This window comes from Perna viridis, chromosome 9 (genome assembly GCF_037379345.1).
Source record: "Perna viridis isolate PV_CMFRI_1.1 ecotype Kerala chromosome 9, ASM3737934v1, whole genome shotgun sequence".
In the NCBI taxonomy this organism is placed as follows: domain Eukaryota; kingdom Metazoa; phylum Mollusca; class Bivalvia; order Mytilida; family Mytilidae; genus Perna; species Perna viridis.
In genome coordinates, this window is record NC_142453.1 from 34973145 (window position 1) to 34997279 (window position 24135).

Sequence of the window (24135 nt, forward strand, 5' to 3'; positions counted from 1 at the left end):
CAATCAATCTTTACGATGAAAAGTGAATTTCATTTTTATTAATTAAACTGTATATTAAAAAAAAGTCATCTGAAAAAAAAAAGAAATTCGACAAGGGGTTTTTCTCTCCGCCGAGGGACCAGCCCTGGATTCACAACTCCCGGATTTTAGCCTTTTGCGCAAAATTTATATAAAGCCATGTTCCCATGTTATCTTCAGTGTCAGAGGATATTATTATTGATGTTCCTTTTCGTTTTTTGCACACAAACGGTTTAAACACCCGATCTGATGACCAGATATAAGTGAATTTACACACATGTGCAAATTTGTCCGTTTTATTCACGTGTGCGTACATTTGCACTCATTAAATATGTGCAATTAAATGCATTTAGGTTTTTCCCTAAATTAATTTACATGTGAACGGATATGAAAAATTTTATATCACCCCTTTTCGACAAAAAAATCGAGAATTATACGCGGACGGACAGAAATGATGATACCATTTGACCTTTTTTATATTCTAAACTAGCATACAGTATTAGGTACGACGTACTATTGGTAAGCAAATCTGAAATTGATGTTCTTAACTGAATTATAAGACATATTATTTTTATACAACTGTTTTGTATGTTACAATGTTATCACTTTCTTTCTTTTCATCTCGAACCTTTTTTCAAGTATATTTAGATTGTCTTTGTAGTGCCTGATAGTCCTTGAAGTATGAAAGTTTATTGAGCTAACGAAGTGTATTGTCGAGCCTCATATAAGACCGCTGCGGAAATTGCACAGCTGTTGTTCAGGGTTTTACGGTTTTCACAGTTGATACATGCACAAAGACTTTAAAACTATCTTTGTTAAGTATATTCACAAAATATGAACTATACCCATTCATCGTTTTACCATGTGCTGATTATTTGTCCATAATGAACATGTGACTATCAAACTACTGATTTTCCGTTTATATGTAATTACTTGCATGTATTGTGTATCGTTCATGTAACCCAGTTCGTCAATGCTTTGTATATGTTATTGTCTGCCTCTTGTGCAGCATGTGCTCCTTGAGTGACAATAGCAATCTTGAAATCTTGGAATCTTGGAAAGACTGCTCAACTGAAGACCGTCAATTCCTATGACAGGTTTTATTAGATGGGATGATTTTTTTGTTGGTATCAATAGGAATATTTATTTCTACAATAATAAAGATACCAAACATTTCGCTTCAGTTTTCATTAAAATTATCTATTTAAATACATGTACAATAAACATCAATATACATGTATGCATAAAGTATTCCAGTGCGGTTTTTATTCCTGTATATTCCATGTTATTGGTAAATCAAATTTTGTTACCTTATGTCATATAGTGGTCATGTTCCTTCTCTATACCGACAGAGAATGCGTTCAGTTACAGTGTTAGGGTTTTTTGTCGTTCATTGAATACCCATGAATGACCTTGCGCTGACGTTTTTCATCCCGGTGGGGTTGTTGTCCCATTGACGTATCTGCCATATCCATTCTCGTTATACCTATATGTATGTGTTGCGGTTGATACATGCACATTCTAACGGATGGTTTGAACTAATTTGAAATTGGCGCACATAAATAAAGTCTTCTTATTGTAAAGACTCAGGGGAAGACCGAGAAAGTGGGAGGTTCCGATCTAGAATTTTTGAGGAATGTTTTCACTTAGTCTATTATTTTCTCATATTTCGTAATTGCCGGCACCTCCCGGGAAAATATCCGAACAATTTTTACATGTATGAAATGAAAATTATAGAACATAGGATGTATTTTTGCAGGCCTTTTCCAATGACAATACTTTCACTTGGGAAAAATGTACCAAGATCGGTCTGCGTTTTTCATGTTCTACATGTAGATCCCGAAATTTAATTTACGCAAATACGCAAATTGTTCACATATGTAAACATTTGTCATGTTAGATTTAAAACAAACATTTTATTTCAATCATAAATTCTCTTAATTAATGCCACTGTCTTTTATTGTACTCAATGATAAAAATACATTTTGTAATAACACATCGGGATAGATATGGTGAATATGTCAAAGAGACAAAAACCCCACCGGGATTAAAACATCCATGCTTCTTCAATGTACGGCGAGGCACCTTCACATCACAGGGCAGGCTGCAGCTGGTCCTAAAACTATAAAGCCTATTAGTAATATTTAGCACCTGCGTATGTCGTTTTCATATCACAAATCATACGCTGTGCCAGAACTTGCCGTAACCACACAGACTTTTTGTATCGCGCTAGACTTCTTACAATTAGGCTACTGGAACAAGATTATGTTGCTACAAGATTGAAGTCATCACTACAGAAGTTTTATGGTCGTCATATTCAACTCGTGGATCGTTACCGTGTACATGTATCAATCTGCACCATGATTTGTTCAACGTGTCATAATTTTCCGTTCCTCTTTCGACTATCCCTGACTTGACTTTTTATGAGCAACTCTGCTGGTGTTTCTAGAAAAGCAGAGGAGGCTTACCCTACCGATGCACTTGGCCCATGCTCCCAGTTTTAAGTGGAGTCCGAGTTGCTCATTTATCTTTTGTTTCTTTGTATGCATTATTTTTGTTACTTTATGCTCTTTGTTGTGTATGTGTCTTTTCTATGTCCTATCTTAACCCTAGATTACATTCTTTAGATTTCCGCCAGAATCTTGGTTCCATTGATCTCTTCGAACATGTATGACTTATCATGGTTGAAACTCTCCTTTTTGAAATGTGATCATTTAGACCTTCAAAATGATACATCACATGACCGCCTTCAACGAAGTTGAAAAAATGATGCAATATCAAATCTATAGATAGGTATTATTGAAATATATAAAACCATTGGTAAATATGAAAATTTTAAGTTGTTGTAGTATCGTTGGTTTTTTATATTGATCTGTGGTATTTTGTCAAACAGTTTCACTTACGCAGATCTATCATTCTTTGTATTGATCATTTGTGTGTCTATCGTGAATATTGAAATATATACCCTCGCTTTGAAAAATTAAAATTTCAATAGGTTCTCTACAACTTCCGGTTCTCGCAATATGAATTCGAAAAACTTAAGTATGATATTTCAAGGGATATAACTCCTGTATTGATTGATAACAAAATACATGTTTATATTTATTCATTAGGTCTTTTGCGTATGTACATGAAACAGTTTTTACATTGTTTTTATCAATTATGGTTTTAGAGAGAGATTAATAGAAATTGTTTTTAAGGGGACATAACTTCTAAAGATGATAATTAAATCCTTAACAGGGTATTGTTCTAATAGAACATAATGACATCTACATAATGACCAGATATGGTCAAAATATCCTACAAAATGAGTTTGGGGGACCATGTTGAAAAAAAACGCCAATCAAAGGGAAAATGAAATTCTTCACAGGGTCATCTTGTACAAGTCCTTAATGAGCTCTATCGATTGTCCAAATTTGGTAATGATATCTTGAAAGATGAATAGGGGAGACTATGTCATAAAAATTTTGCAAATGACGAAAGAATAAAACAAAACATTAGAAAAACAATACGGTCCTTCTCATGTGACTAACAAAACTAACAAAACCATGTTTCAGTGTCTTTGATGTTCTATATCTTCGGCATGACTAACACAGTATAGTATTTTTAACAACTAAGCAGGTATTTATGACAAATTGTGTCAGATATGGTGTAATTAAACTTTAAATGTGTTTTATTTTGGATTATTTTCATCGCGATCGACGATAATGACGTCACAGTACCAAACCAAATTAAAATGTAGTAATATGAAACAGTGCTTGGGTTACAGAAAGATTTGGGTTTTTTTTACATTTTTTAACATATACATAAAACAGAACCTTCCATGTTCTTCACTAAATATAAAAATTAAATATCAAATTAACTTTATATTAAATTGCATGCATTGTATATAGATCTTATGTGTTGAAAAAGTGAAGGAAAATCAATTCTTGATAAGTTCACTCATAAGTCTCCCAAAATTTATCTTAGTAATAAAAAGACGAAATTAACGCAAAGTAACTGTATTTTTATCCTTTCAAAATTCATACACAATCCGGTTAACCACATGACAATCAAAGGCATTAGAAAAACAAATTGTCGCATTTAAACATATTTCTATAATTTAAAAATGGTCTTGTCATCAAGAATGATCTATAACTGTGTATATTGAATTGTTTGTCAAAATATCAGATCAACATGCACCGCTTTCTTATTCAACAGCATAGTATGGTGTTTATACGAAAATAAAATACCACCAATAAAAAAAAATATAATGATAAAATTATATTTGTATCTAGGTGCACCATCTTTGTTGGAAAAAAACAACGATGTATAATGTTTTTGAGTTGGGATTTTAACTTAGTATGGGGAATAGAAGTATACAATGTTGAAACATGTTAGGTTTTGATGCTCTTATATTCTGATAATAATCTTAAATTGAGTGTCTCCAAATGATCTTCCGAATTTTGCAGGATCCATATTGAGTTAATACCACTACGGGAGTAACAAGTGTTGTGTGGTAAGACTGGAGACCCTCTTTGACGGCTTTGAGTATAGAAGTTAAAAGTTTTGAAAGAGGTTTGGCTGTTCATTTCGCAGATCCAGTTATGTAACTTTGTTTGTATGGATTCTTGTGGAGTTTAGGAATCCAGTATATAGACGGTAAATCACAATCATTGTCTTTGGTAGAGAGACCAAATGATGATAACACAGATTCATGGTGTTCCACTATCTTTTATTTGTAGAGTGTATTGGCAGTATAGGTCTTATCACTGCTATTAATTTCTACGTCTACCTCTGATGATAAACATAGCATGTAATACCTTTTGCAGGCAAAAATAATGTTATTTTGGACTTTGTCTGCTGGCACGACAACATATTTGTCAAGTATAATAGACAATATTTTTGCTACATCGGGTTCTTTGAAAACTGATGTGGCATTTACACTCATTGAACTACCTACTTAAAACTTTCATTTATTTCAAAACTAAAGACCTCACGGCCTTTACCCACTCTGACAGAGAATCAATGTCTTCTTGTGGTTCACAGTACTTGGGACCGTTAGAAAGGACCTTACGCCGAGATTCGTTTTCAATTAAGCTTAAATCTCGCGTAATGACGTGACCGGAAGGACTGTGTTTGAATGGAGAGTTTTTGCAAGAACAGTCAGGTGATTTAGACTTGAAGTCTTCAATCTCGAGGTTCTGCAATAGCCTTTTATAATTGAAAATTTTGGATGCATTAGGTGAAGTATATGAATATGAAATAATCGGTATTGATTTGTCCTTGAAATATTGGGGAATTTTGTTGGTTACGTTTTTGTGATGGAGGATGGTAGTCAAATTCATTGCATCTATACCTTTGTTGACAAACGGTAATGGAAGAATTTTGTGATAGTTTTCTTCTTCTTGACCTTTTATACAAACTGGTTTAAGAGTCTGAGGAAACCAATATCCAAAATGATGGCAACAAGTCTGTATAATGATGAGGTAGGGTCAGAAACAGGAGTGTCAAGATTTTTTTTGTAAAGGGATTGTAGTACAGTAAGAGGTATAGAAAATAATTCAGTTTAAATGTGGTGAAGTCGAGGAAGTTTGTGTATGAAAGGAAGAAGACCATCTATGGAGACACCATGCATCTTAGATGATGTATACTGACGATTGCCATGACTCCTTTTCCGTCTTGGATTTTTTTCAAATAAATTCATTACATTTATGCTATTGTTGTATTGGCTTGAAAGTTTTCCTGTGCTTTTGATATTGTCATTACACCCGTAAGGTATTGCAGTAACTATTCTGCGTATCCAGTATTCTTCTCTGTCCCTACGAAAGTTTTTACTTAAAACGGGACTGTTCGTTGGATGGTATTTTTTTTCAAGAATACGAACTTTCATAGAGACCATTGAACCTTCAAGTTTTGAACAATGGTTGATTGGTGCTACTGATATCATTACTGACGGGCAGTACGTTTGGGTGAGACTTCCTTGAATAAAAGCCATTTTGCTATTGGCTAAAATCTAATATATGGATAAAGATATATTAGCATGTTGTAACTACATGTAAGCGAAGGAATGGCGAGTTTCCTTGTTGTAATTCTACAATATATATACATATGCAATAGATAATAATCATGTTCAACCTCCAGGTTGTGAACGATAGTTGATCGGTGCTACAGATATCATTACTGAATGGCTATTCGTTTGGGTGAATGGTATCAGGCTAAATGAAACATATACAAATTGGAAAGAGGTATGGAACGAACCAAACAATCAATCTATATAAGAACTGATTATGCAAATTTAGTAAATAACTATAATAATAACGGCGAATGGTTTGATAAACCTGAAATGCAATGCTACCATATTTTTTTTCAGAAATTAAAATAAAATAGGTTGAATTGTACATGTTATTAGTGATATAAGGTGAAGATAATTGATGTAGGAATACAATTGTGCAATTATCATAACTTTACTAAGTTTTATTTATCATAATGTTTCAAGTTTAATGTGACTTGTAATATTGACGTCTGTATTCACAAAAAAAATATGAATATCGATAATGACACACTTTAAAAATGTGGATAGTATAAATCGAAAAGAAAATAAATGCTTCTTAGGATTCATATAGAGTTAACATACTTTACAAATATCAGTCTCTGTAAAAATCAGGCAGTGTGTGAAACATGGGGTGAACCAATCACCATTTTGAAAGTTTAATTTGGTAGGAATAGCCCTTCATCTCCTGCATATGGTGTTTATATTTCACATCTGATTAGCTACGCTAGAGCAAGTCATCTCTGATTTCCTTGAACGCCATAAATATCTGCATAACAGACCCCTGTATCAGGGGTATAAGGAAATGGGTCTTACAAGGTCTCTTACCCAAATTCTTTTTAGATATCAGTCCGGGGTTGAAAATACTCAATTTCTTCTAAAACAATTAATAATGATTGTTTTTTTTTTTTTTTTTTTTTTGTAAAATGTTCTTTGAGGCTGGTGAGACCGCTGAATTACCGATAATGACAATAACATGCAAATGCTTTTTAATCATCACTGGTATAGTCACACCGCAATGGAAGAGGGAGGTTAAAATCTAGATTTAACCCACCATTTCGTTTGAAGTGCCTGTACCTAATCGGAACCATTGCTGTAACAGCTGCTTCGGTGGTGTAATATCCATTTTGCCTGATTTATTTTGGACTTGACCTGATTATGAATGGGATTAGTGTTCGATAATTTTGTTGTTACCGTTATTGATTATTTGTACCATCGGAATCAAGGAAAACAGATCTCACAGAGAATAGCACTTAAACATATAGTGAGAATGGACCTCGTTAGACTTATTTTAAGCAAAGAGAACAATTTCTTATTCACCCTTTTGGATTAAAGAAAAAATACAAATTGTGAAATTACACCAATCGTCATCAGAGTTACATATACAGAGCTTTTAAACAATTGCAAGACAATTCAATGCCATGTCAGAATACAAGAACATATATCAATTAACGTGTCTTCAATAATGATATTGGGTCGTTAATCTAAATGAAAATAATTTTCAAAATGACTGTTAACATACTACTGGCTAAAATAAAACTTGAACTGTCACATGAACTTTTTTAATAGCTTCAACATTCATCATCTGGGAATTTGAATACCAAGTATAGTTTAGGTATCATATACTTAATATTTCATTTGTTAAAATAAATTAATGGACTAATGGAGACCTTTCTTCTTCCGATTCACTTCTGTGAAAATAAATTATAGTTACAATAACTGTCAGTCCCTGTAAGAATCTAACGGTGGATGGAACATGGTATGAAAAAAACCCATCATTTTGATAGTGTAATTTGACTATTTGCACCATCATAATCAATGAAAAAAGACAAGATTGTCTATATCATGCTGGACCATTGAGTTACAATTTCATTGATATGCACTGAAAATTAACATTTCAAGGGCGGATAACTCTTTTTTTTTTCTTTTTTAACTGATTTTTTTTTTCAGATCAAATAACGGTCTTTTCAAATAGAGAAAACGTCCTTGAGTGATATTTTTTTCTCAGATCGGTGAGGGTTTGACATGCATGCTGTGGATTTTTTCCATTTTGCCTGATTTTTACAAATATCTTAAAGGAGAGGATTTAAATCAAACGTTTGATACTATGATTCCAGGACTATTTTATTAATAGCAAATAAATCGTGTACATATAGAATAATATTCAAGTATTTGAAAAAGACTTAAGTGTTTGGATAACTGATTTATCACATTTAGCAAAAGCGGTAGTTAATTTTGAGATAAATTTAAATAGTTGATTGCTAAATTCTGGTATGTGTTAATGCTAGATTACCAACAGTATAGTTTTATCACCCAAATTGTACATTTTACCATGGGCAGTATAGGTTAATAATTATCTTATTCTGCATTTAAGATGTGATTATAATTATATGTGCATTTTACATGCTTATTTAGTTTTTACCTCGTTTGTTTTATTTATTTAGTATTTTTTCGTCATACTCCAATTTGGATATTAACAAAGCCAGTGTACACACGTGAAGCATCGATATCAATTGCGATTGTTGCGATCTACAATGTAATTGTATGGGCTTTCGTAGAAACTATTTTGCTACTTTGAGTTCCCCTGAGCAATATCTAACAGACATATGCAGGTACGTATTATGCAATCTTCATACTTTCTTATCATGTTCTCACATGAAAATGAAGAAACTCCACTGAAAATGATACGTACAAGTGCACGACTTCAATTCGCTTACTTTATCTAAACCTCTGAAATATGATGATGACTCAAATACTGTTAACGTATTACAGTTCATTATTTTCCCGGTGGACAGAAAATCTCGAAATTCAGTTCCCACAACAAAATTGATTTTAAGACAATGTAATGAATATCATTTTTTAAATCCGCGAACATTACAGTATATCGGCCATTATTTGTTAGGAGTAAAAGCGTATATTTGTATAATTTCATTAAAACCCTGTTTTTAAATAGTAAAAACTGTATCTACCTCATATTCTATTTTATTATTATTATTATTTATTTCTGGTGATCATCCTTTTCCACCATTCATCAACAAACATCTTTCAGTTTAACACTACATTGTATTGTCATACTGCTTTTGTTGGTAAAAGAATTAGCTACTGTTTGTTTAAGATATATTGATAAGTCAATAATACCTGCCGGTTAACCGATGTCAACTTTAAAATACATTTATAATGGACATTCATTGAATTTAGATTCTCTGTATCGTGAAAAAAAAGATAAAATCACAAGAATTATTAGTTCCTGTTTGACAATAACATTTTAAACATTAAAATATATCATTAAAGCGAGAGGAATATTGCCATCATTGCCAAGTGCTACAATCAACACAATTTTAACGGTTGTTCCGTTATGGAGATGTTTATTAGCCATATACCTTTCCAGGATGCATTAGCTAAAGACATGATTCAGTTATGTAACAACCAAAACCTCCAGAATTGACTATTCATATGTTTCTGTCAGTCAAACTTTTCCTTGAACTGTTTGTTTTAATGCATTTTTTTTTCAATTGTAAACTTATATTTAGATTAGGACCAATTTTGAAACTTGATAGAGGTCTTCTGTTCTGAAACTCCATGTCCACTTTCAAATATATTAATTGAAACGAAAATGTTGATCCAAATCTTTAGCAATTGTGTTAGTTCAAATGCAAAATGATAATAGATGTGTACTTCTAGTGAATCAAAGTTATCTCAATGTACTTTGGCGAACAATCTTGCACTGGATATGTATAAACGATGTACCATACCATACACAGATGGACTGAGAGACAATAATAGCAATGTGTGCCAGTAAGTACTACTTGAAACACATCGAAAACCTTCCTAATGCAAAACGGCCATGCACCTGACATTACACAAAATGATTTATGTATGTTTTGTCTGCAAAAACGATTTTTTTTCCGTCTTCACACAGACAGATAAAAATTAATTAAACATTGATATATCGTACTTTGAATTTCCTTTGTCTGATTTAAAGAAGTAGCACTGACAAATGGCTTCAGTAGTATATATTGGAAGGTTGTAAAGATCTTAGGGCATAACTCCCATATGAAGACATTTCCCCCACAAGATTAAACAAGGATATATATGAGAAATACGTCCTAAAATAACCAGGACAAATTATTCATAAATTGCTGGGGGGATTTTTTAATACTTTACTATTCATAGACTTCCACAAATTTACTTACAATTTCTTCCTCTAGCATTTATCAGGAAACATTTTTAAACTTTGGGGTAAAGGAATGTTTTACGAATTTGTGACCAATCCCACTCTGTGCTACTTAAAATAGCGATAAGGAAATTAATGTTGAAATGAGGTCTCTGAACCCTTCCGAGTCCAAATAGATGAAATGTTGTATATATATAAGAACATTAAGTATTTCATTGTGTTGTGTTTTATATGTTGGGTCAATCGTTATCTTTTCCGAATGAACTAAATATGAGTGCTGTTATGCTGATAAAAGTATCCATTATGAAACTGTCGGAAAGAAAAATACAAAAAAGCCATACTTTTAGTCATGGATACGTATTTCCAGAGATTATGGCATTGAACAAACATGTCGACTAAAGCGATTTGGGGTAGGGGGTACAAGTTGTGCATTCGGCTAAATAACTGCATGACTGCAACCTCTTGACAACAATAAAGAGATTAGACATCAAGCTATGTGATGACAATTAAAAACGTTATTTGAATATTTTCATTGGTGACATCAGATCATGACCAATACGTTCGAACAATTTGCTTTACTAGATAGAGTACAAATGTAGTCTTTAAATAAAACTGTGACAAATTGATTCGTAAATGGGAAATACAATTGTACCATCGTGTGATGATGCGTACATAATACACACGAAAATGTTGAAAAGTAAATGAAATAAGATCTCTGACCCTTCCCGAGTTGATTGCGACCATCCCCAACTCTGTGCATCCTAAAACGGCGAATAAAGATATGAATGTTGAAATGAACCGTTTATCCCTTCAAAACCTCCTCTCACAATCCGTCATCAAAAATGCTTTTTGATTTGCTAGAACTTATTTTACGATTTTACAAAATGGCATATGATGTTTACTTTTGAACTGTAGCCTTATCGACTCGTATCTAAACCAACACGTACTCTAATCGATGACTGTAGTACTGATTTAACATTTGTTTGTAGGTTAATAGACAACAACGTTAAGTGTACGCTTGCACTTCTGAAACCCACTGTCTGTTACGACGTCCTCGTTGATGATTTCAAAAAACAAATGGAGCAATAAAAACTTAGCAGCCCTCTTTGTCCAATCAACAAAGCGGCGTTAGTAATGCTCTCAACGATGAACATTGTCGCATGGACTTCTTTATTCATATTGCTTAGATCGTTCTTGTAAACAATCTTGGTTTAAATTTTTATCACTAATTTTTCAAACCTTCTGTAAATAGATAATTAAGATGATGATTTTAGCTGAAAGAAGAAAAGCATTTACTATTAAAAATAAAGCGATAACTAATTCTCTTGTAATTTAGTAATCATACACGCATATGAACAAAATGAAATGTATGCTTTTCATGGTGTCTTTCGTCCCAACAACATAAACACAAGTAGCGGATTTTGGCTAAACTTTATAAGTAAATCCGTTTGGAAAACAATGTTTAATATTCTCAATAAAAACTTTTTTTATTATTTTATGTTCTTATTCAAATTGAATTTAATTCATTATATTACATAAAGAAGGTCCCAACATACCTTGTCCATGGCTATATGATAAAAACATGACCCTTCTAATATTGCATTTGTTATCAGCAGGTAATATTTGAACATTTATTATGTAGTACTCCGCCTAAGAATCATGCAAAATGTGATTCATGGTTGGAAAACCTACATTTTGTATTTTTGATATTTTGTTTAAATTGTTATAGTTAACAGAAAATTGACATGTGGTTTTTCATATAACCCGTGCTAGTAGAAGATAACAATTATATAGAATGTACTGTGAAATTCATACCTAAGGGAGATAACTTTGTAAATGACAGTAAAATACAATAGAAACTTGTATTTTCAATGTGGATTATCTCCTAGGAGCGGACAGATTGGAATGAATAATTATACATTTCATCATATAGATCTATAAAGCAACTTAATAACAAAAATAAAAATATGTAGTCTTTTTTAGATGTATCACAGAATTTGCATGATTCTTATAAAGACTGCTACTTAAATTGTCATATCGACCACTGATGATATTCTTGTTGATATATGTGCAAAATCATTCGTAATGCATTTAATACACAACAGTGTTGTTACATTTGACATAAATTCACAAAGTATTCCTCCGTTAATCTTGGATCTAAAATTGGTCACTTCTCGGATGAATAAAATATTAACCCTTTGAATAAAATCTTAAATTGCTCCGATCTGACTTTTGAAATCGTCTCAAAAATTTATCAGTATTGGTTTTAGAATATGTTTTGACTAGATTTGAATGCAATGAATCACCTTTTCGCAGGATAGTTAAGGCACATCGGGGTACTATTTTGATAGAAAATCGGGTTTTTTTTTTAAATACAATAGCTCTGCATAATTAATTTTGTACGGTATTTTGTGTGTAGTAGTTTTTATTTCAGAGTGTATCAAGTAACATTTGCAAAAAAATTGTCCACGAAAACACATATTAAGGTATTGTCACGTGACTTTTTGCATTAGTGTAACTCATTAAGAATAAAAGTTAAAAATACAAGTTTTTCTACTGCACGGATTTTGTCGAACTTTTACACATGTTTAATTGAAAGCCCAGCCTTCATGTTTATTGGTGCTCACTTCAGGAAATAGTATGCATAATTAAAATATCCCCCATTAATTTGCCGGTAATTGATTAATTAATAACTTTTTGCATTAACATTATTAATTTTCCACGATCTCTTGCGAGCAATAGTACTTTCGCAGTAACTTAACAAATGACTAAAAAGGGTATGCCCATGATGCACAGTTGTTTAAATCAAGGCTTTGTCTCAAACTTAACTTTAATGGAAATGGACATGCATACGCACATATTTTCTAAGCATATTTTTAATACCACACCACTACGTTTGACAGGGTATAAAAATGTCAATGTTACTTTCGTGAGCACCATGCACTGATTGCAAGGAGGAGGAAATGGAACATGCAACATTTAGTACTGGAAAACCAGAAGGTAGTATTGAGGCTAGAAATGTTAGTTCAACATGTACAGTCTTTGAACCGATCCGTGAAACGATTTAACGGATCGATGACCGTTGACCAATCTGATCACAGTTTTATTATATAAAATGACGTAAGATCAGTTTTAATTAAAAGAAATGTAAAATAAAAGTATCAATTGATGTTTAAATCTATTACATTATATAAATATGCGTAAAATTGAAAAAAAAGAAAACAACAATACTATAAAAATACATTGACCGCTCTATGGTCACATGATGCGAGTTGGGTGGATCAGTTTGATGGATCGATGACTGACCGGAAACTGATCGGTTCAGGTACTGTATACACAAATTAAGATTTTGCACTTCATTAAGACCTAAAATTGTATCAACATACAGGTATTAAAAATACAACACTATGCCTCAAATGCATGTACATGATGCACTTAAAACAAGCACAATGAACTGAGATATGTACCTTTTAGAAAAAATCTAATATATTATGCTGCAATTAGGGCTTGCACAATTTTTATTTCACCAGTATACACTGAACTTAATACCTTATACACATTCTTTGCATGACAGGATGTTTACCCTCTAAACCATTGATCAATGGTGTAATTAACACAGCTGGAACAGGATCTAAAATAGACAGTATTGAAGAAGCACAAGGTACAGTTACCTTTTTAGAAGACTACTACATATACATGCTTTCATGATATAACTTGTACCTTGCCATATACAGACCATAAGATTAAAATATTTTTTTAACAAGGTGTGCGAGACAATTTAAGTACTTCTTTATTTAAAGTAGTAGTCTTTACAAAAAGCAGGGAGGACGTGATTCATGCATGTCAAAAACCCAGTAACCTCAGTTTTAAGTCTTGTTCAGAAACCATCATTGGTCACATAATCAGGCTTAGTTTTTCATTTGGGGGTTGCACTTTTGAGATAAAATTTATATAGATTGTACATAAAATTAGCACTTTGCAAGAGTTATTGTCCTTGATACGTTGATTTCAGGTTGCAGTTACAGTGTAGTTTTCTCAAAAGTACAAATCTGGATACAGAAAGGACTGTTGTCACATGAAATACATGTAATAGCATACATGTATTTAGAAAAAAAATTGTCGTCTAATCCTTGGATTTTTCTACACCATGAATCACCTTATCAAAGGCAGTGTCTGAATTTCAAATGGACTAGTACTTAATAATATAGGAAAACAGTCTCAACGAAAACAGTGGCTTTATGAGCCTGAATCATCTGGATTTTTTTCAAAAAACGTGGTCATAATGATCACTCTCCTTGCATTATCTTCACTTTTCACATACCAAAAGTACTAAACAAAAAATTACAATATTAATCAACAATTATGCTACAAATGTGATTCAACTTATACCTACACTTCACATGTGCTAATTCTTGATGTAATTGTATGGCAGGACCAACTAATATTCCCAGTAGTAGTCATAATGTTCAATCCAACCTACAAAAGACAAGAAACAGAAGTACAAGTTACTCTCTTGACAAAACAGGTAAATTCTTGACTGAAATATCAATCAAATATTGACTTGTTTACAGTCATGAGATAAATACAAGATTTTATAACTATTTCTATTATTATCATGTGCATGCAAGCAACAGAAATTCATTGTAATTAAGAATGTATACTCTTATACACTAACTACATTATAAACAAGCTTACCCCGGGAACCAAGGCTACAGTGGCAATCAACAGAATGCAATCCAGGGACAAAGACCAGACATGGAAAACAGACATACACAACAAAGAACACAAAGTAACCAAAATCATACATACAAAGCAACAAAAGTAAATGAGCAACTCGGACTCCACCAAAAACTGGGAGCATGGATCGGTAGGGTAAGCGTCCTCTGCTTTTCTAGAAACACCCGCCGAGTTGCTCATAAAAAGTCAAGTCCGGGGTAGACAAACGAGGAAAGGAAAACTATGACCCGTTGAATAAATCAGTTTTGATGGTGCTGATGGATACACCATAACGATCCACGAGTTCATGATAACGACCATAAAACTTCTGTGGTGATGACTTCAATCTTGTAGCAACATAACCCTGTTCCAGAAGCCTATTTGTTAGAGCTCTAGCGCGTTACAAAACGTCTGCGTAGTTTCGGCAAGCTCTGTCATAACGTATGAGTTGTGATATGAACACTCCATACGCAGGAGCTAAGGGATGTTGCCACAAATGAAAGGAAAGTTGACAATTCTGAATGAAAAGTCATCACGTTTGTCGTAACGTTTGATCAATAGTTCTCCTTTACCATCGATTTCTAAGTGTAGGTCAAGATATGAGGCTGACTTCACAGTGTCTGTAGTATCCTTGATCTCAAGTTCTTTTGGGTAGATGCGATGTATCAAATCTCCGAAATTAGGATTGTTTAAAGGTAATACGTCATCTACATAGCGGAAACTGAGATTGAAGGATCTAGCCAAACGATATTCTTTCTTTCTGATCAGATCAGCTATAAAGTCAGCCTCATAAGAGTGAAGGAATACGTCAGCAAGTAAAGGAGCACAATCTGTTCCCATTGGAATGCCGACCGTTTGTTGAAAAACACGTCCACCACACTGGACAAATATGTTGTCAATTAAAAATTCCAGCATTTTTTAAACATCTTCCTCTGTATATTTGGAAGATGATTTGGAATTATTTCTTACAAAGTATGAGGAATCTCTACCAAGAACTATACATTTGTATCTAGGTGTACCATATTTTTTGGAAAAAGAACGATGTATAATGTTTTGAAGTCGGGATTTTAACTGAGTATGGGGACTAGAAGTAGACAGTGTTGAAAAATCATAGGTTTTAATGCTTATATTTTTAGATAATAGTCTTGAACTGATTGTCTCTAAAAGATCTTTCTAATTTTTCAGGGTCTACATTGAATTAATACCACTACAGGAGTAACAAGTGTTGTAGGACTGCAGACCCTCTTTGACAGTTGTGAGTATAGAAGTTAAAAGTTTTGAAAGAGGTTTGTTGGTACATTTTGCAGATCCAGCTATGAAACGTTGTTTGTATGGATTCTTGTGGAGTTTAGGAATCCAAGACAGAGACGGTAAATAACAATCATCATCCTTGGTAGTGAGACTTAAAGAGGAAAGCACAGATTAATTGTTTTCCACAATTTCTTCTTTGGAAGTATAGGTCTTATCACTGCTATTATGTTCTTTAACATGGTCTTTAACAATTGTTCGTAAAATGTGTGTAAAGTCCTTGCTTCCTTGCTTACAGGTAAATTACGGTGAATTCCTATGCAAACTTAGCAACGCAACAGAAATTAAATTGTATATCAAAATAGTAAATTGCATATGATGAAAATGGAATACAATATTGATTTCAGTGAAACATTTTGAATTAAATTGAACTACAGTTCCATATTAACACTTCTATTATCGTTCATTTATTGATATCTTAATTTCCTACAAAACACCGATTATGAAACTGTATGTGTAAAAAGGGAAAGAACTGCAATTACGATCTGTATAGAAGCAAAAGAAACTTAGACCGAAATGCAGTATTAATTTTGTAAATATTGAAATGATAAGGCATTGATCAACCCTGTCTGCCTGGATTCCGTGCATCGGCGAATGCTTTGGTGAGCCTGTTTATATAACTAGACTCTGAATAATGAGGATGGGGCTGCGATTAACACACATCGGTATCAATTCCTTCTGTACTTCGATATAACAAACTCAATTACTTTCCAATTCATAAATTCTACACGGAGCGAAATAACTAAAGAGCATCATTAATCAGCTGTTTTGTTCTGTACTAACACCGATTGCATGACCGTTGTGACCTTATAATGGATATCAATACTTCACAAAAAGCCGTTTAAATCATGATTTATTTCATCTTCAAGCAAATATTCGACTACTAATATTTCTAAGTAAGTAACCTCTATTTAACCCACTATTAAAATCTTTGTTATTAATTTTTACGATAAATGTTAAATTAATTTGTTCTGAGTTGCCTTTCAGTGACTATTATGATGTATTATTGATTGAATTTGATGGTGTTTTGTCTGTTGTTTTAGTTATTTTCTTTTACTTTAGCTTAAGGAGGTAGACCTAGGGTAAGGGACATAACTCATTAAATCAGTGATATGTTTGCATCATATTAAATTTCACAAAAGCCTCTCAAGCTTTCGTTTGAAGCAGAATAGAATTAATCCAAGTAAATTAAATGTTTACATAAGATTGTTGTAAAATGGTGAATACAATTGTTCCAATGATTTTTAAGAGTTGTGTCCCTTACCCTAGATCTAACTCCTTAAAGGAGGATGGTTAAGATTTTTTTTAAAATAGTATAACCATGCTCCAGACTTCATGCGCTGTCTATAGTCAGGAAATGTTGGTCATTAATGTGTCATTATATCACTTTTTAGTTTAACTGTATAGAATTATCGTCGTTTTGTTACTGTGGATTGTATTACTTTTGTTGTTGGGGCCTAAAGGGTTATTTAAATGTGTGTTTTCACTTGTTACAGATCTTCAGTTGATCTCTGAAAGTATTTGCTAATTTATATACGTTTCACCTGTTCTTTCTTCTACTAATCAAACCCATTATTTATTGATGTCGTTGCCATTCAACTTATCCCATGAAATTTTTCAACAATTCATAGACAACTGTTTACAATTCACAACGGGGAGATAAGTGGGGAATTCTAAAATTATATATTAATGTGTCATTTCAAAAGGGATGATAGGAAACGGTGAACAATATAACAAATATGTTCATGAAACAGTTATCCAGCAAGGAGAAGTACATTAGATAAATATAACACGAGGTCGGTCGCATTTTTGCCTTATGGTCTCACTAACCACTTCTAACGTTTCCATTTCTTTACATGTTAAAAAAGTAATTTTCAAAGTTTCACTGTGAATTTTCAGGACAAATGACATCTTAATGTTGCATACCATTGCAAAGCTTGGAAAATAAGGCTTCCCAAATCATTATGCTAATGGTACGATGATTGTAGAAATTCTTCACAAAATTTCCTGGAATAAATAATACTGAAAATCCACATCTTTACCTTTTCTGATAACTGACAGCATGCAGGCAAATTACTCACACATGTAAACAATATTCATACACTTTTGTAGTTAATTACATATACGGTTTTAAAGTACACATTCTCAGCTGTATTTTGACTATTTTAATTATAATACACACAAATAATGCACTTACAATGCATATGTCTAGGTTCAGTGTGTTTTTGGTACTACATAGGGATGTGGCCATTTGACCCAGAAGTGGTTAGTGAGACCTATACATGCCTTCAACACGTTACAACTCAAGGTTTTTCAGCCACTTTCAGAAATAACACAATGAACTATGTTCTGAAATATCAAAAACACACAAGACGTAAGAATGGAATATAATCGAGAACAATTTATGTCCTTACTAATTTTGCACATCAATGTAAAAACTTCCCATTTACACCATCAACCATTCAACATTGTTCCCATCCTCATTACCAACAGAAAAATCCCAATCCCTATGAAATCCCCATTGCATTTGTTCTATCAAAAATTTACATTATCAAATTAAATTTTGTATTTTTAATTAAAACTGTAATATTTAACTAGACGTAATACATTTTACACATCAATAAATACTATAAAAACTAATTTCCCAACCTACCCCATTCAAAATCCCCATTCCTCATCTCCATCCCCGATTATAATTCTTAGTTTTAACAAATATAGCAAATGCTTTTAACTTGCTTTTTGACGCACACGAAGAGTCACGTGACTGTTAAAAACACTTCAAATAAAAACAACAATAGATCCATTGTTTGCATGTGTTAGTCATATGTAAAGTAAATTTAATCCAGATCGATGCCCACTTATGTAATAAACTAAATGCTGCAAAACAATACCTAGTTTTTCGGAAGGTTTGCCAACAATCCAAAAAACTAAAAATAATTCTTGGAAAAAAATTGTTATGTTTAGAATACGTTGTTTATTTATTTACATTTCATGATGGAGATCCGGCTATAACTTTCAACGATCGTAAAAAGGACATAAGTATGCATTGCTTTTCATGTCTTATAAAACTTAACCTCTACAACTATTGCTGAATAAAAGGTATTTTACATAAAATGATACAATTACATTATTTAGCACATCAATAAAGTTCCCCTTGGCAGTGATCTTACTAACTAACTGTATAAATATTGAAACGCCTTGGCTTTATTTGAAGTTTTAAAAATTCGAAAACATTAAAGATGAGGGCTAGTGTGATTTTGATTTCTGTCTGCTTTGTGGGTAAGTCAATTCATTCCTACGTGGGTTGTGATATACTTTAAATGTTTTAGTACATAATTCTATAGAGGGTAAAGGTTTTAAAAAGAAGAGTGAAAAACATTATGTTTGATATCTGTTGTCTTGTTATGTTTTGTTATGGGGTGTTTTGTTATGATTTTGTTTGTTTGTTTGTTTGTTTTTTTATATATTTTTTTACTTCCTAACAAACGATAACTTTCGATAAATTTATTTTAACAAAACAGACGGTAAGATTTATTTATATACATTGGTTAATATAATACTCATTTTAATATGTGTGGGGGATCAAAGCATTTTAATTTCAGTTTATATGTTTTGTAATTTAGTATCAAAACAGTAGCGTGTTTAGTTATTAACGTTTTCAATTTGTTTTAAGTTTTAATTTAAAGTTCAATATGCTTGTTTGACAATTGAGGAACATATATTTATATAGGTAACTACAATAACAATATATTTGATATATAAGGAATGGTAGCTTCGTTCTTCTGTGACGATGATGATGATTGTCCAGCATGTCATTTCTTCCATACGCCCCCACACTGTCACAGTGATGGGCATTGCTACTGTGGTACACCAACAGAGTGTAATGGGCCAGGTGATAATCAGAATTGTGATTCTAGTTGTACTTGCGAGCAGGAACACAATGACCACTTCCATTGCATTTGTCCCGAAGAAGGTATGTGTTAAAAATGTTAAAAAATTGATATAGTTTTTATTCAATAACACTCAAATATTACTCGATTTATTTCCAATGTGAATTAAAATATATGGAAATTATTTCGTTTTATTTAAGTTAATTATCCAATAAATACCACTGTCTAAAACAAAACCGACTGATAGTGCAGAATGAAACGCAAGTTTTTGTTGTTTTTTTTTTTTTTCGTAGGCCGATGTCAAATGAATGGTATTGTTAATTGATGATGGATTTTCAGCATATTTATTTTCTGCGTATCTTTACTGTGTCTCCTTGTTTTCATCTTGAACTTTATGTGTCTTCCGTACAAAGTTCAAGATTTATTTGAATTTGGTGTCTTCTTAGTTTTACTTGGTTTATGTATTAAGTTTATTTTCAACTACTATTATTTATATTTGCTGTATTGTTGTGACTATTGATTTTACCGATTTTGACCATTGGCAATTTTATGCTTCCCATTTAAATTATGATATCATTACATATAATGATTAAATGTCGATAATTAACCGTAATGTAAGTGGGAGGTTTATCGCACAAGAAAAACTTGATTAAACCACCATTTCTATTGGAAATGCCTGTACCAAGCCATGACTGTTTTGTTGACTTCCAGCTTTCCAGTTTCTCACTATTAATTTTGACTATTGCCTATATTTAGTTGGTTCGTAATTTTGTTGCTATATATCCTTCAATCAAACAACTCTATCGGTCTAACACATGTAATTACAAGAGAGAAATTCCAGCCATATACCAAAATTTTATTTGTCGTTGCTGTGTGCTTTTATGACGAAGTTTTATTAGATAGACGGAAATTTCATCAATAAAACTATTGTTATCTTCAGAAATATCTTCTGGATGAAATTGAATGTTGAACTTTTTTTTGCAAAATATCGACCAAAACAATATGAATCATCAAAAACGATTGACAATTCAAATTGATTAACATAAACAATGGAATAAAATACAATTACATAAACGTATACAAAACTGAATATAAGGAAAATAAGACAGCAGCGTGGTTTCCGTCCGTTTTCTATTTGAAGAAAAAGTTGTAAACTTTGTCCGTTTAAACTTGGACTTGAAACATGGAATGTATTTTCAACAGAAAATGTCGATAGAAATATATATGTACGCTTAATTGTTTAAGCAGACCTTTAACATTACGCTTTGATACAGACGTAACATGTTGCTGAACTTATTTGACAAAACTTATTTGGAAGTTTACAAAACACAGTACATTTAGGTTATCTTGACTGATTTTATCTGAACCAAATGTATACTATATTTTATGGGTTTTTTATTGTAGATGCAGTGGCACCATCTTCTGAATGTAATATAGATAAAGATTGCCCACTGTGTCCTTTCCCACTTGAGCCACCACACTGTCATAGTGACGGACACTGCTATTGCGGTACACCTACAGAATGTTATGGACAAAATGATGTTACATCGTGTGGACATGATTGCTCGTGCGAGCAGGAACACGGTGATCACTTCCACTGCATTTGTCGCGAATAAGGTATTTATTTATCACTGTACATTTAAAACTAATGCACCCTAACGGTACACCTGGTACATGCTCCCACTTTTAAGTGAAGTCCGAGTTGCTCATTTACATTGTGTTACTTGTATGTATTATTTTGGTTATTTTATTTTTTTTTTTGTTGTGTTTATCTGTTTTCCGTGTCTGTTATTTGTCCCTGAATAACATTCTTTTGATTCCCGCTAGAATCTTGGATCCCTTGATTACTCTTTTGCATACTTTCGGGTCTCATTTTTTATAATTCTAACACTTTACTCTGTCTATTCTGAATAAACATATCCACAAATGATATGCCTATTGAATCAACTTTTATAGTTTCAGATTTTTTATTTTGTGTATGTTTGTTTTTGTTTTTAGGTTTTGCACCAGTAGATGCATATTTCAGTACCCAATAATCAAAGATTCAATTAAATTAGCTAATGGATACGTAATGGTTATGTAAAATTGGCTGAAGGAGAACTTGATTTACATTGTCTTCTGCTTGTTATTTTTATTTTTATTTTTTTTTTGTATTATGATATTGCATTATATGACTGTGGAACTAAAACTTTTGTTTATTTCATTTTTATTGTTATTTATAATAATAAAATATGTCAAAATGTTTATGAATAGTTCTAGATTAAACTTCTTTCTCTAATTCTGACGATTGATTATTTCAGAAAACGATTAAAGACATATAAGCGCAAGAAAGATCGATATTTCAACTTAGACCAAAAGTGGTTATTTGTAAAATTAACCGGGCATTTAGTATCTAAAAACAGATTGTTATTCGTCTTGATATGAAAGTGATTATTTTATTCAATGTTTTTTTATTGTATATTGTATTTGTAGACTTTTTTCATATTATTATTATTTGTTCCTTTTTGCCTTTAAATACGCTTTAAAGACTTACACCTTTAATTGCATTCACTATGTCATAATAAATGTCAGTACTTGGATGTTAATTAACATGATGATGCTTAGAAAGAAGTAATCTGGTTGCCGACTGACAGAAATTGTTATCAACTATATATCTAAAAAGCTTATATCATTGACAAGACGTTTTGCTGGAGTTCCACAAGGGTCTGTGCTAGGTCCTCTATTATTTATCCTTTACATAAAAAGATATATTTGAAAAGCTAATTTTATTTACAAGACTTTTGCAGATGATACATCATTTGCAGACCTGGAACCAATCTTGTATACATAAAATCTACTATAGATCACGACCTTGCTGAACTAGACCAGTAGTCTAAAAAACGGCTGATGACGACCACGATAAGATGGAAGTCTTAATGATTATCTAATATCAGCTTTACTTTTAATAATCAAATGAATCTCATAGTTGATTCTCAAAAACAATTAGGTTTAACCCTAAGTCAAAATGGTGGGTTGAATACCCATATTGATAATATCACAAAGAGAGCTACGAAACATATTAATGTGATAGGGAAGCTTGAGTCATTTGTAGAAACACTCTAGAAAAAAATTATCTATTTTATATATGGACAATCCTAAAATATGCATGTCAAGTATAAGACAATTGCATGGTTGTTTATTCGGATGAATTAGAAGCAGCTAGAATAGTAATCGGATTACCTATTTTTACCAAGGTAGATCTAATCTAGCCCGAAACTGGGTTGAAAACATTAAAATCTCGACGAGAGAGAAAAATACTACCTATGGTGTATACACTGAACTATCAAATCGCATCTACTTTCCTTTGTAATTTACTTCCTCAAACAATTCAAAGTACTACAAACTATCTAAACTATCCCATGCGAAAAGGTTCAGATATAATATTACCTTTCTGTAGATTTTCCATTACAGCTGATTCATTTTTCCTCTACGATAAGACACTAGGATAAACTAGATAAATCAACTAGAGATTTGGATCTGTTATCGAAATTCAAAGGTGAACTAACACGTATAGTAAATTTTTATATCCCTCAACACTTTGCTTATGGTCAAAAACGACTTAATATTGTTATAACACAGATGAGAGGCGCGCATCGTTTCTTAATTTTTTTATTGACACGATGATTTATCTAACAAACAAAACGTGTTATTACTGAAGTCTGATTTTCAATTTATACAAAAATTCAAAGAGATTCTTTCTTGTCTAAGTTTCTATTACTTCCGTTGAAAAGGCATTACCAACAACACCAACGTACACAAAGTCTCTTTTTGTTTATTTCCTATATATTTTACCTTGTAAAAGAGTTTTCTCCTTTTTCTTTTTTTAATATTTCTTAATTATGCTTTTCGATTTTGTTTATTTCTATATGTATATGCTCATATACAAATACTGTGTTAAAAGACGTCATAAGAAAGATGTGCTTGTGTCTATTTCCTTTTGTAAGATAATCTAAAAATAA

General features: G+C 32.2%; 1 protein-coding gene across 3 annotated transcripts; it reads left to right on the top strand.

Moving 5' to 3' along the window:
- The first annotated feature begins 19371 nt into the window (after positions 1-19371).
- LOC148607966 (uncharacterized) lies at positions 19372-22731 on the top strand. Of its 3 annotated transcripts, none has more exons than XM_088545942.1 (4): positions 19372-19526; positions 20011-20220; positions 21542-21754; positions 22438-22731. In XM_088545942.1, exons 1-3 carry the CDS (start codon positions 19487-19489, stop codon positions 21751-21753), a joined length of 462 nt encoding a protein of 153 aa, XP_088402068.1. In that variant the 5' UTR covers positions 19372-19486; the 3' UTR covers position 21754; positions 22438-22731. The 3 variants fall into 3 exon arrangements, with proteins under 3 accessions (XP_088402068.1, XP_088402067.1, XP_088402069.1); XM_088545941.1 differs by lacking the exon at positions 22438-22731 and adding an exon at positions 22136-22381; XM_088545943.1 differs by lacking the exon at positions 22438-22731 and adding an exon at positions 22136-22381 and having other exon boundaries at positions 19401-19526; positions 19978-20220.
- Positions 22732-24135: the final 1404 nt, after the last annotated feature.

Coding starts and splice junctions, on each gene's coding strand:
- LOC148607966 (XM_088545942.1), top strand. CDS start 19,487: ATGAGGGCTAGTGTGATTTTGATTTCTGTCTGCTTTGTGG. Junction 19,527..20,010: donor GATTTCTGTCTGCTTTGTGG/GTAAGTCAATTC, acceptor TTGATATATAAG/GAATGGTAGCTTCGTTCTTC. Junction 20,221..21,541: donor TTGCATTTGTCCCGAAGAAG/GTATGTGTTAAA, acceptor TTTTTATTGTAG/ATGCAGTGGCACCATCTTCT.